Source organism: Oryx dammah, unplaced genomic scaffold, assembly GCF_014754425.2.
Source record: "Oryx dammah isolate SB20612 unplaced genomic scaffold, SCBI_Odam_1.1 HiC_scaffold_10, whole genome shotgun sequence".
In the NCBI taxonomy this organism is placed as follows: Eukaryota; Metazoa; Chordata; class Mammalia; order Artiodactyla; family Bovidae; genus Oryx; species Oryx dammah.
The window spans coordinates 81,789,776-81,803,912 of NW_024070194.1; the positions used below are offsets into that span (position 1 = coordinate 81,789,776).

At 39.3% G+C, this 14,137-nt stretch overlaps 1 protein-coding gene across 2 annotated transcripts in view; it reads right to left on the reverse strand.

Moving 5' to 3' along the window:
• PLCB1 (phospholipase C beta 1) overlaps nucleotides 1-14,137 on the reverse strand; it is an 858,386-nt gene that overhangs the window by 821,155 nt on the left and 23,094 nt on the right. For both annotated transcript variants that reach the window (XM_040248321.1, XM_040248322.1), the window contains exon 2: nucleotides 13,488-13,565. In XM_040248321.1, coding sequence (XP_040104255.1) covers nucleotides 13,488-13,565 — 78 coding nt within the window. The remainder of the gene's footprint in view (nucleotides 1-13,487; nucleotides 13,566-14,137) is intronic.

The window sequence follows — 14,137 nt, forward strand, 5'->3', positions numbered from 1 at the left end:
TTCAGTCTTGGATACTAAGGCTCCTTCTAAAAAATGTTAGTAATTTCCTGCCTTTCTAAGTACAGTACAGGGAATATTATTCAATTGTAGCTAAATAATTCAGAGTCTTGTAGGGCCTCTGGGTGCTTAAGCTGAGTCTGATTTTTGATAGAAATGAGGCCACAGAAGGAAGGGCAGAGTGAGCGCAAGCCCTCAGGAACTTCACTGAATTGATTTGCAATGTCAGTTGCTTCCTATCAGTGTTCACCTTGGTTGCACGTTAGAATCAAACAAGGAACGTTTAAAAAAAAAAAAAAAATCCAAGGTCCTGACCACACCCCAGAGCAATTAAATCAGATTCTCTGGGGATGGGACCCAGGCAGCAACAATTTTTGAAGCCCCCCCAGTGATTTTAATGTTTCCCTGTGCAGCCCAAGTTGAGAACCACTTCACACTGTTTGCCTTTTCCTTGCACATGCAATATGCCTACTGAGATTTCTTTTCAGACAGATCTAAGGAGGGAAAAAATCTGAGAAAAACAACTTTACAAATTAAACAAGATCTTGGACACACAGCCAGGCTACCTGGATTCTAGTCCCGTCTCTATTCATGAACTGTGTAACGAGGGTCAGCACTCTGTGTACATGTCAATGTCCTAACCTGGAAATGGGAGTGATAAGAGGCCTGGCCTCATGGGTTCATGGAAATGACTGAATGTGTATGTGTGCGCGCGCGCACACACACACACACACACACACACACACACACACACACACCGGCATGCACATGCACACATATACCACAGCAGTGACTGGTGTGCAGAAAACTCCACATATGTGATTGCTATTTTTGGTGATGATGATAACAGGAATAATAACAATAGATAAAAGGTGTGTGTAAATTGAACTAGTGCACATGAAAAGAAATTTATGTGATAACAAGTTCCCAATAATCAGGTTGTTTAACCTTTTAAAATTATTTAAACAAAGTAAAGATAAAATGTGAAAAATGGAAAATTTTTATTTTGGTCTATTTTTGGTAAATACTTAAATGACAATTTAAGTATTACAATTTTCCACCTTTATTTATTTTACCAGATGGAAAAAAGAGGCTTGTCATGCTGATTAAATATGGAAAGAGTATGACAAGAACTGCATCAGTAGAATCAAACAATTTTGCATTTGCAAGAAAATGAACTAGAGGACAACCAAATATGCTTTTCTATCTACAACATCTATAATTCAAGCAAAGAAGCATGACATTGGGTCAATACCAAGTGTCTGGGAATTCTATTCACAATAAGGGCAAATGGGTTTTCCACATAACAAGGAACAGAATTATGAACAATACAGAAGTATTTCCTCTACACATTCCTTTAATGCAGTGTCTCAAACTAATTTTTTTATCAAAAGGTACAAATAACCCATCATAATAACTTCATAGCATGGAAAGCATCCAATTTAATTGCTACTACAAGACTAGGAAAAGCTAAATATAAGCAACACACAAAACTGAGGCAAAATTTTGTAATTAAATTATATTAAGGGTGATGAAGTTTGAATTAAAGCCAGGATGCTATATATTTCTAAACTCTGGTTACAACATATTCAAATGAGCACTGCTGTTGTTATCAGCCTGATGAAGTGCTGTGATAGAGACATGAAAATCAGACTAATTCACTAACACCCTAAAAACGATTCTAAAGAAAGTACAATGATGCCATTTCATAATAATCAGCTTGATTTTAAAATACATTTACTAAAAGACCATGGATCACAATCTGGTAAAGGCTTCCATTCTAACAACATGTTCTTCTGTTGCATCTACATAGGCTAAGCAATCATAGCATCTGGCTGTCCTACACTAGCTCAAACTCATTGAGGCAAAAACTCTGGGACTTGTGGCAGTGAAAGAAAGGTTGGAAATAAATAAAGCTTAATCTGGAAGCAAAATTGATGAAAAGTGGCTTACTCCTCAGTAATCCAACAGACCACTATCTAAATTATATTCACAAATAACTGTAAGCTTACTCTCTCAGGATGTCATTGGAATGGAGAAGGAGGAGCTGCCTGGTACCAATACAGCAGTGAAAATCCCAAAGTGATTATCTTAGGAAAAAAAGACACAGACAACCATGGTGGAAACTAATTCTACTTGTGAATAATAGCATTTCTCCTACCCACGACTTTTAAATCATCTTTAAGCTCATTCCACAAGATGCTTCCAATTCCTGAGGGTCAAAAACCTTTCACCTATGACGCAGTATTTTTTAGTGGATTACCCTCAGTGGGAAAGTCTTCTCAACGATAAATCCCTTCTTTTGCCTTCTGTAGTTCTGCTCCTGAAATGTTATGAAATACATAAACATCTTGTTTGCTCAAACAGACCTAAGGCTCAATGCTTTAGATCAAAGACCACAACAGAGTCTAAAGAGGAAACAATCACTATTGCCTTGAAGAAGAAGAAAAAATATTTTTAAATATATGTAAACAGACAGTCATTTGGCTTTCAAAACAGAATGTTTGTAATCCCTAAAAATTAGTTAGGGACTAACTGTTTAGTCAGAGACTAAGTGTTAATTATATACCAATAATAGAAACTACTACAATGGACCTTGAGGGCATTATGTCAAGTGAAATAAAGCCAAATAGAGAGAGATGAATATGACATGGCATCACATATATGTGAAACCTTCAAAGGTGGGGAGGTGTCAGACACACAGGAACAGAGAGTAGAAATGTGGGGGCTGAGGCTGGGGCACAGTGGGACCAGGGGGATGGCAGTTCAACCACTGAGCCGTGACCGACTCTGGAACCCCATGGACTGCAGCCTGCCAGGCTCCTCTGTCCACGGGATTTCCCAGGCAAGAACACGGGAGTGGGTTGCCATTTCCTTTTCCAGGAGACCTTCCTGATACGGAATGAATCCGAGTCTTCCTGTTTAGCAGGCAGATTCTTTACCACTGACCACCTGGGAAGCCAGGGGAACTAGGAAGAGGTTGGTAAAAAGCTATGAATTTTCAACTATAAAATGAATAAGGGCCGAGAATCTAATGTGTAATACAGTGAATATAGTTGATAATACTGTATTATATGAATAAAATTTGCAGAAAATAGAACCTACATATTCTCACACATACAAAAAAAGAAGAAAATAAGTGAAGTAGGTGATGGGTGTGCTAATTAACTAGATGCAGGGAATTCTTTCACAATGGATAAATTTCTTTACTTTTATTTTTTTTTAATCACCACAATGCACACTTTAAATATCTTACAAGTTTATTTGTCAACCATACTTCAGGAAAACTTACATTTAAATTCTGATTTAATTTAAGAATTAAATCTTTAAAAAAGCGACCACAAAGACTAAGTCTACAAAGCAGTATACATTTTTCTTGGACAGAGGAGCCTGGTAGGCTACAGTCCATGGGGTCACAAACAGACACGAATTGAGCAACTAAACAACAACAAAGCGTTGTGCTACTCACTTTGTGTATCATATTTAACAGCAACTCTGAGAAAGTTAACACTCAGTCTTACAGATGAGGAAATGGAGGCTCAGATGGGATTCACCAGATATGACTCACTGGATATGAGCTAGAACTAGAACTCCAATCCACATCAGTCAGATTTCAAGTTCTGGCGTCTCAGATGAAGACTCAACTAAAAAATCTCCCTGGCTTAAAACAAAGTATTTACCTAACAGGTTCCAGTTATGGTGCCTCTTAGTAAGAAATCCTTTTAATTCCCTTAATTATGGGGCATCTCCATTAAGTTGTTAGACATTAAGGATCCATGTTAGGCAGTTCCTAAACGAAGATTCTACTAAAATGAGTTTATTTTAGAGGTGTCTCCAGGACACATGTGGAATAGAGATAGGAAAGGAAGGAAGTCTATGAAGGGTGTGTTCTCAAGCCAGTTACCTCTGAGGGTAAAGGGGCCTATTGCCCCGGGAGTGCACTAGGATAAATCAGAAAGCTTGCACCTTCGAGTTATGCCACCCAGAAGTTTGTGGTATTTGCCCATCAAACTTGTTTGCTCAGGTGGGTGTTAGTTAGTTAGTTCAGTCACTCCGTCATGTCTGACTCTTTGCAACACCATGGACTGCAGCATGCCAGGCCTCCCTGTCCATCACCAAATCCCAGAGCTTGTTCAAACTCATGTCCATTGAGTACATAATGCCATACAACCATCTCATCCTCTGTCATCCCCTTCTCCTGCCTTCAATCTTTCCCAGCATCAGGGTCTTTTCTAATGAGTTGACTCTTCACATCAGGTGGCGAAAGTATTGGGAGTTTCAGCTTCAGCATCAGTCCTTCCAATGAATATTCAGGACTGATTTCCTCTAGGATGGACTGGTTTGAACTCCGTGTAGTCCAAGGGACTCTCAAGAATCATCTCCAACATCACAGTGCAAAAACATCATTTCTTCAGCACGCAGCTTTCTTTATGATTCAGCTTTCACATCCATACATGACTACTGGAAAAACCATAGCTTTGACTAGATGGACCTTTGTCAGCAAAGTAATATCTCTGCTTTTTAGTATGCTGTCTAGGTTGGTCATAGCTATTTTTCCAAGGAGCTAGTGTTGTTTAATTTCGTGGCTGCAGCCACTATATGTAGTGATTTGGGAGCCCGAGAAAATAAAGCTTGTCACTGTATCCATTGTTTCCCCATCTATTTGCCATGAAGTAATGGAACTGGATGCCATGATCTTTGTTTTTTGAATATTGAATTTTAAGTCAGGTTTTTCACTCTCCTCTTTCACTTTCATCAAGAGGTTCTTTGGTTCCTCTTCACTTTCTGCCACAATGGTGGTGTCATCTGCATGTCTGAGGTCATTGACATTTCTCCTGGCAATCTTGATTCCAGCTTGAGCTTCAACTGGCCTGGCATTTTGCATGATGTACTCTGCACATAAGTTAAAGAAGCATGGTGACAATATACAGCCTTGATGTACTCCTTTCCTGATTTGGAACCAGTCCATTGTTCCATGTTCGGTTCTAACTGTTGCTTCTTGACCTGCATACAGTTTTCTCAGGAGGAAGATAAGGTGGTTTGGTATTCCCATCTCTTGAAGAATTTCCCACAGTTTGTTGTGATTCACACAGTCAAAGGCTTTGATGTAATTAATAAAGCAGAAGTAGATGTTTTTCTCGGAGAAGGCAATGGCAACCCACTCCAGTACTCCTGCCTGGCAAATCCCATGGATGGAAGAGCCTGGTGGGCTGCAGTCCATGGGGTTGCAAGGAGTTGGACACGACTGAGCGACTTCACTTTCACTTTTCACTTTCAGGCATTGGAGAAGGAAATGGCAACCCACTCCAGTGTTCTTGCCTGGAGAATCCCAGGGACAGGGGAGCCTGGTGGGCTGCCATCTATGGGGTCACACAGAGTCGGATACGACTGAAGTGACTTAGCAGCAGATGTTTTTCTGGAACTCTCTTGCTTTTTGAACCAGAGATCAAACCGCCAACATCCATTGGATAATAGAAAAGGCAAGAAAGGTCCAGAAAAAGAATGCCAAAGAATGTTCAAAATTTTGAGTATTACTTTGCTAGCTTGTGAGATGAGTGCAATTGTGTGCTAGTTTGAACATTCTTTGGCATTGCCTTTCTTTGGGATTGAAATGAAAACTGACCTTTTCCAGTCCTGTGGCCACTGCTGAGTTTTCCAAGTTTGCTGGCATATTGACTGCAGCACTTCAACAGCATCATATTTTAAGATTTGAAATAGCTCAGCTGGAATTCCATCACCTCCACTAGCTTTGATCGTAGTGATGCTTCCTAAGTCCCACTTGACTTCACATTCCAGGATGTCTGGTTCTAGCTGAGTGATCACAGCATTGCAGTTATCACAGTCATGAAGATCTTTTTTGTATAGTTCTTCTGTGTATTCTTGCCACATTTTTCTAATATCTTCTGCTTCTGTTAGGTCCATACCATTTCTGTCCTTTATTGAGCCCATCTTTGCATGAAATGTTCCCTTGGTATCTCTAATTTTCTTGAAGAGATCTCTAGTCTTTCCCATTCTATTGTTTTCCTCTATTTCTTTGCACTGATCACTGAGGAAGGCTTTCTTACCTGTCCTTGCTATTCCTTGGAACTCTGCATTCAAATGGGTATATCTTTCCTTTGCCTTTGGCTTTTCTTTTCTCAGCTATTTGTAAGGCCTCCTCAGACAACCATTTTGCCTTTTTGCATTTCTTTTTCTTGGGGGTGTTCTTGATCACTGCCTTCTGTGCAACATCATGAACCTCCGTCCACAGTTCTTCAGGCAATCTATCAAATCTAATCCCTTGAATCTACTCGTCACTTCCACTGTATCATTGTAAGGGATTTGATTTAGGTCATACCTGAATGGTCCCTGCTTTCTTCTACATAAGTCTGAATTTGGCAATAAGAAGTTCATGATCTGAGCCACAGGTCAGCTCCCGATCCTGTTTTTGCTGACTCTATAGAGCTTCTCCATCTTCAGCTGCAAATATAATCAGTCTGATTTCAGTGTTGACCGTCTGGTGACATCCATGGGTACAGTTGTCTCTTGTATGGGTGTCAGCTCCCAGGCAGTGTCATGAACTCCAGAGGCCAGAAAAAACAAAGGAGTGCAAATGCCACTGGGGTCCAACTCTCAGCCACAGGAGCAGGAAGGACTTGGCTTTAGATTTGGGGCTGTATTGCTTCTGTTAATTTCTTTATGTGAAGGAAATCTGGGGAAGGTGAAGGAAAAGACTGAATCCATAGATGCTGCTGCTTGTTGGCAATGACTGGCATCCTGCTACAGGCCTAGCAAAGATACCAGCCTTCCAGCAGTGATACTCACATGCTCCGCATTGTTTTCTGAGATAGATCAGCTGTTGTTTCAGGGTTCGAGGGAAGCTCCCAAATAAAAGCGTGTAGAGCTGATCTTTTAATTTATAATCACATTGTTGCACACAATGGACAGTTGAGTGTCCTACCTCAATGACCATAGACAAGAAAGTTCAAAACTGATGTTTCTGGTATATTCTAGAGAAGTGTGTGTGAAAGAAGAAGTGCTGTTGATAAATAATGATTAATAAAATCTATGGTGCCTGGTGGTTCTTTATGGAGCCCAGACTATTTTTTAACACGATATTACTAGCTTTTTTTTAATAGAGGTTTATGATACAACAGCTTAAATATTTACAAACTCTTGACTTCTTTGCTGAAAAATATCACCATGTACTATGTAAATATGTAATTTTTGAACTTTGCATTTGAACTCGGTATAGAAATATAAGGTTACTATGAGAAGGCAGTCTATAGTTTTCATTAACAGAAACTTACCACTTTGCAAGGATCCCCAATGACTGTCTCATGCAAAATAATAGGCCAGACCAAGACAACAGATGGAACAGATGGTGGAGTCCTCCTATGTCCTGTTCCCTAGAAATGACTGAATACACAGGTGTAAACGTACATCTATAATCTAGGATCATGGGTAAACAGAAGGGGTTGTACTTCTTGAGTCAGAAAGCATGGAAGGCAGAAGATAAATGGAATAGAAAACAAGTAGGAGGTGACACCCCAGAAACTCACAGGCATTAAAACAGGAATACATCTGGACCACCCAAACTAGGTGGTGGAGGTGTCAGCATTGGGAGTAAAGTGAGAACATCTAATCAGGACACCCTGCCATCATAGTTCGCACTTCCCATACCCTCCACACCCCAGCCAGAAGAAAATTACATGGCAGATAGTGATATCAGGGCCAGTTCCAACCAGAAAAAACAGGGACCACCCAAAGACAGGACTAACCATTTGAAGCAATTAGATTTCTGAGATCATCAGTCCTCAAAATACATGATATCATTGGTCTGAATGATATCTATGGTCTGACTGTTTATGTCCCCACACTCCATGCCAAATCCTTATGTTGAACACCTAATACCCAAGGATGATATTAGGAGACTGGGCCTTTGGGAGGTGATTAGGTCCTGAGGGCAGAGTCATGGGATTAGTACCTTTATAAAAGAAGCTCGAGAGACAGATCCTCAGGCTTCCCTGGTGGCTCAGTGGTAAAGAATCCACCTGCAGTGCAGGAGACTCGGGTTCAACCCCTAGGTGGGGAAGATCCCTTGAAGGAAGAAATAGCAACCCACGCCAGTATTCTTGCCTGGGAAATCCCATGGACACAGGAGCCTGACGGGCTACACTCCATGGGGCTGCAAAGAGTTGGACACGACTGAGCGATTAAGCACCAACACAGAGACCCTTAGCCCCTTCCACCACATGAAGACACAAGAAATCTGCAGCACAGAAGAGGGGTCTCTCGGGGCCATGCTGATACCCTGGTCTTGGACTTCCAGCCTCCTGAACTGTAAGAAATATGTCATTTGTGAACTACACATTCTAAGGTGTTTTGTTATAGCAGCCTAAATGGACTAAGACAATTTTACATGAATTAAAATTCTGAACTAATAATAATGAAGGGTAAGAGTATAATGAATAAGAAAAATCTTGAGTAAAGCAAAAAGCAAAAAAAAAAGTTGGAATGTGAATATGTGAATATATCAAATTTGAAAATGTCAAGTCATCTTTTGTTATGCATAAGTTAAGAAATTCAAAGCCACAGACAGGAAGAAAGTGTTTGAAATATCTTTAACAGCTAAAGGATTAACATCCAGAATAAATGGACAACTCTCAACACAAGGCAAAGAATTTAAGCAGGTTATTGATGTAAGAGGAAACAGAAATTGCCCATAATGTTGGAAAATGTACACAGCTCAGTAGCAAATAAGGCAACAGCAAATTAGAGCAGAGATACAATGGTTGCATCAAATTGACAAAAATTAAAATGTTTCTTAATAGTGTTGGTGGGAATTGAGGAAACAGTTCCTCTCACACAAGACTGGTTAAGCTATAAAATGACACAACCATTAACTAAAATTTAGGATATATATAGCCTTCAATCAGCAACTGTACTTCTCAGAATTTACCTCAGGGATGCCTGACCCATATACTCAGAGAGAGATACATAAGACAAAGTATTACTCCAAAGTACAAGATTGTTTTCGTGTAGCCCCAAACTAGAAACAAATACCAAGAGTCCACCAATGAGAATACTTTATTGTTAAATAAAATTTGGTCATCCATTCCCTGGGCCTCTCAGGTGACACAGTGGGAAAGAATCCACCTGTCAATGCAGGAGACGCAAGATACTAAGGTTCAGTCTTTGGGTCAGGAATATCCCCTGGAGTAGGAAACAGCCACCCACTCCAGTACTGTTGTCTGGAACATTCCCTGGACAGAGGAGCCTGGTGTGCTACCATCTATGGGGTTGCAGAAAGTTGGACATGACTGAGTGACTAAACACACAGCCATTCCATGGGATATTATAGAGGTATAAGAAAAATAAAGCGGATACACATGTACTTACATGAAAAGTTCTGTAAGACATACTGTAAAGTGAAAATCAAGCGTGTGGAAAAGTAAAAATAGAATGATGTTATTTAGGATACAGATGGATATAAACAAAACAAAATATTTCCATAGTTAATACACACAGAAATTCATTAAAGAGAGACCTGGAAATATACCATGAAGCTATTACCAGCAGTTGACTTCACGCTGCACTGCACAGTTGGTGGGATTTTAGTTGCCTCTTCAGGGATCAAACCCAGGTCCTCTGCAGAGTCTTATCCACTGGACCACCAGGCAAGTCCCACCAGCAGTTGACTCTGGACAAGGCCAGGATTGTGGTCAAAGGTGGGGAGGAGTCAAGGACATCAACACTGCTTTACTCTCTTACAAAAAGAACCTATTAATATTTGCGGGTTTGCAACAAAAAGAAAAATAAATATCTGTAACAGAAAAAGATCAAGTAGTAGGAAGTCTTCCTTTAAAACATGTATCTCTCCTCCTCTTCCTCTTTAATTTAATTATGCGATCCTCTTTCCCCTTCCCCAAGCTCCTGTTTCAGGGATACAAGGAAGAGTTTACTAAACTCTACTGAACTTCTTGTATCTGAACTGGTGGTGACTAGTTTTATTTTTACACCAATCTTGGCCCAGGGTCAGGGCCTCAGGTTGCAAGGCAGAGGTCTACTTTGTTTCATATTCTAACAGACGATGTTTGGGTTTGCCTTTTACATGGACCCCCCTTTTCTTCTTTGGCTCCCATACAGATTCCTCTTGTAGTTCACACATTTTTCATGGATAATACTTCCTACTTTGGTTTCTGGTCCTGACATGGCATAGCTCCAAAGAAAAGTCATAATTTAATGTAGGAAACCTCTTCCGTACTCAGCCTGTACAAGAGCCCCTTCTCACTCAGGATCACAAATAAACTGATCCTCTTCACATGACACGCACTGACATAAGAAAAACACCATGCTTAAGATAGTCATATTCAGAATCTCGTTTCTGCTAATTACCGTCAATAAAATTTACAGAGCCAACATTAAAAGGGAAAGAGTGATTAGAATAAGCCCAGAGCTGATACCAAGTATGAACATTTTCCTTAAGATGATGTTCGTATTTATCTGCTCCCCACCAACCCCCAAACATGCCTTCAGTGTTTCATCAGAAGCACATTTCTGCTACCTAAGAGCCAGCTCTGGTTTTTACGTTCTTCAATCTGTTATCTGGGTTATCAATTTTCTTTGCCACCTACCAATTCTGTGGTGGCAAATCAAAGGCTGGGTTATAGGACACGTGTCAAGGTTCACAGAGAGCAAAACCAGTAGCTTCAAATCAGTGGTCCATGGTACAGTGTGGTCAGGACAGGAGAGAGGATCTGGATAAGAACACATCAAATGTGAGGATTCTCCTCCGGGGCTATACAAAGAAAATCCTGTAACAATATTCTTTACTTCTTAAGCCATTCAGCTCACCTCTGAGCAGTCTAGGCTTCAACTGATCACTAATCAAAGAGCTTCATAAAACAGGGAGCTCAGCTGGTACTCGGTGATAACTTAGACAGGGGGATGGGGGAGGTGGGGAGGGGCTCCGGAGGGAAGGGTCTATGTATCCTGAAAGGTGAGTCAGCAAAAACCAATGTTTGTTGTGCAGCAGAAACCAATACAACATTGTAAAGCAATTATCCTCCAATTAAAAATAAATAAAAATTTTAAAAAACAAAGGACTTTGGCACAGACTTCATGGACCAAGGAGAAACATGGACAAAGACGAAAGAAGAAGCTCCAGGGAGAAGAGGTGAATCACACAGATACCAATGAAAGCTTTCAAGCAGAGGCGAGGAGGGAATCAGGGGATAAACTTTAATAAGTATCATATTTTTTCTCTGAGATGTAAACTCTGTAGTACATGTGATACATTCACATTCACACTAACTGTCAATTAAAATATTTTAAAGAAAGTGGGCCTCTAAGCAATATTGTGATTGCAACATTCAGCCCATCCCTTCAAATAATATTATGGAAAAACATGGACTTAAAGCTTGCTTGCCACTGCTCATCTGTGAGCACCGTCTCTGCTCACATGTGTTTAAGCTGCTAATACATCACTCACAGGGGTCCGTCTCCTAAAAGTGGACTCATCACTCTCTCTGGCTCTAGAACTAGGCTTAAAGCCAGAAGAAGATTACAAACTTGGAATCATGTAAAGTTTCATTTTTTTCTTAAACTATGTCATCTTTTAGATATTAATACATGATCATTAAAAAACAAACCTCCAAACTCTGACATATGACTGATGGTTGACTTAGTAAGTGAAAAATGAAACTACCATATCTTGGCTAGAACTGAAAGATTGATGCTCATGAAAAGAAAGTAATAAAAAGACAGAAGTATTGCAACCACAACATCTGCTTCATCTGGTCATAAACTGCATTACAACCAAGAGAAAATGGTCTGCATTCAAAAATTGATATTTTTTCCTACATTTGAAAATAAGCATTAATCAAAATACTGGGTTCATGGAACAAGAGATGTACATCAAAGAGCCTCTGGTCCTAAACACTTTCTCTTTCTCAAGCAAAGAAATATTTATGATTGGTTTTAAAGGGGAGCTTAACTGAGTTGCTATGAATTATTTAAAATCCCCAAAATATCTTCTGCTGCTTTTGTAGAAGCTTGATTTACAAGCTGAAAAATCAAACTGACAGTCCAGTCTCTTGTACAAATACCCAACTTTAAAAATGCTCTAGGCATTATAAATATATCTTTCATGAATATAGCTTCAACAGTTCTAAAAATAGCCTTTAGGAGGAAAAAAAAAAGAAAAAGAACCCTTTCAAGCCATTGTTTTATACATAACAGCAGGAAACCAAACAGAATGTCAAAGCCAAAGTGATTAACACACCCAGTAATAAACATGAACAGTCAGTACGAAATCTTACTCAAACATGGTTTTTGACATTAGCTTGGGGTCTATGTCTGTGGCCCCATGTATGTCGCCAGAGGTGACTATAGGGCACCCATATTCAGAAAGCAACTCCAAGACAACAAAGGTAAAATCTGTCCTTTGGAACATATGTTAAAGAGACACATTCAGGACTGACCCTGGGGGGCCATATATTACTTTCCAGCCACCTAAGAATTTCCCCAGGCTCCAGCCTGACCCCAAACCAGCCACTGTACAGAGCAATCTCTGTACCATTACTCACTGATGAAGTCCAGGTTGCCCCCAAAGGCAGAAAGCTAGGCTGACAACCAACAACCCTGGCTATAGAGGAGTAACACAAGGATGTGAAAAGGTTAATAGTGCCTCACAATTTGGTCCAGATATTTTATCGTTTCAGTATCACTTTGGCAAATCTCAATAAAAGCTGCCCCATCTTTCCAAATATCAGAACTTATAGGACCAAAATATTCTGTGGTCGGTGGCCTTGGAGGTTCAAGTGCAGAACCATAGCATTGTCTATTGAAATCATAACCACTTTCTATGAATATTCTGGTCTAACTGCCTGTTAAACTCCAAATAAATTTTATGATCTGCAGACATTCTACTTTTTAATAATTCAATATGGAATCAGCTCAATTGGTTCCATAATAAATGAGATTCTAAATTTATGATATGGTGAACAGAAAGCTAAAACAGGAAAAAAATTCCTGAAAATGGGAAGAATTTTATTCCTGATTTTCTAATGTGAACCAATTATCAAGGCCAAATTCCTGCCGAGGCTGGGAGACCCTAATAAGCAACAAAGGGCAAAAGGAAGAGAAAGTGAAAGTCACAGTTACAGTCATGGGGTCATAGGGGCTTCCTCATCCCTTTTCTTCATTCCCTATGGATAGAGCTGCCGGGAGACTTATAGCAGTAACACCAACTTCCCTCTACAACAAATGCAATTCACGGTTCCATGCTCTTGTCCTGAAAAGTGCCAAATGTTCTAGGATTTAGCACATCTAATACTTCAGGCTACAGTCCTTGGAAACTCTCCAGACATTTCCATTTTAGGCATTCTTTTTAAGTAGAATCTTTAAATAAATTACTAAGAGTCATCCGTGAAACAAATAAAAACCTGAATACTTTGCAAATCAGCAACTCACTGGAAAATGTAAAAGAGATATATCTCACTTCTTACCTTGTTTTGATCTGTCCAGTAAAAGAAAAATCCCTGAGGGTCAGTCCTCAAAATAATTGGAGTGACAATAGTGGAGTCCTAGAAGTGTAAGAAAACACGTGTGTATCAACATGTGCCAAAGTAGAAAGTCTTACCTGGGATGACTTAACAAGTTAATAATTAAGAATTTCTCCAAGACCATCAGTTATTAGTAAAACTTTCAAAAACCTAAACGTGATATCTTTAACATCAGAGGATTATTAATTACATAACTGGAGATGCTCTCCTCATAATTAGAATACTATTTAAAAAGGAAAAGGTCAGTGATGTGTGTATTTATTGATTGAGGCATGTTTTTAAAGGCATTGGCATGTTTTCTATTAAAAAGCTATATTTAGTATTCCAAATATAACACTAAACATTACATACTTTATATGATTAAAATTAATTAAAATCCATGCTTGAGGATATTATTTTAAACTACATTTGCTCTATAAAGTGATCTTAATTGTACTAAAGAGAGTTAACACAGCATTTAGTATTGCTATTTCCAAGGTAACAGTAAATTAGGCCATCTTCTAAGTATTCAGAAAGCTATAAACAAAATTGTTTCAAATTTAAATTTCACACAATAAAATAAAACATCATAGACAGTCTTCTGAGTTTTAAGC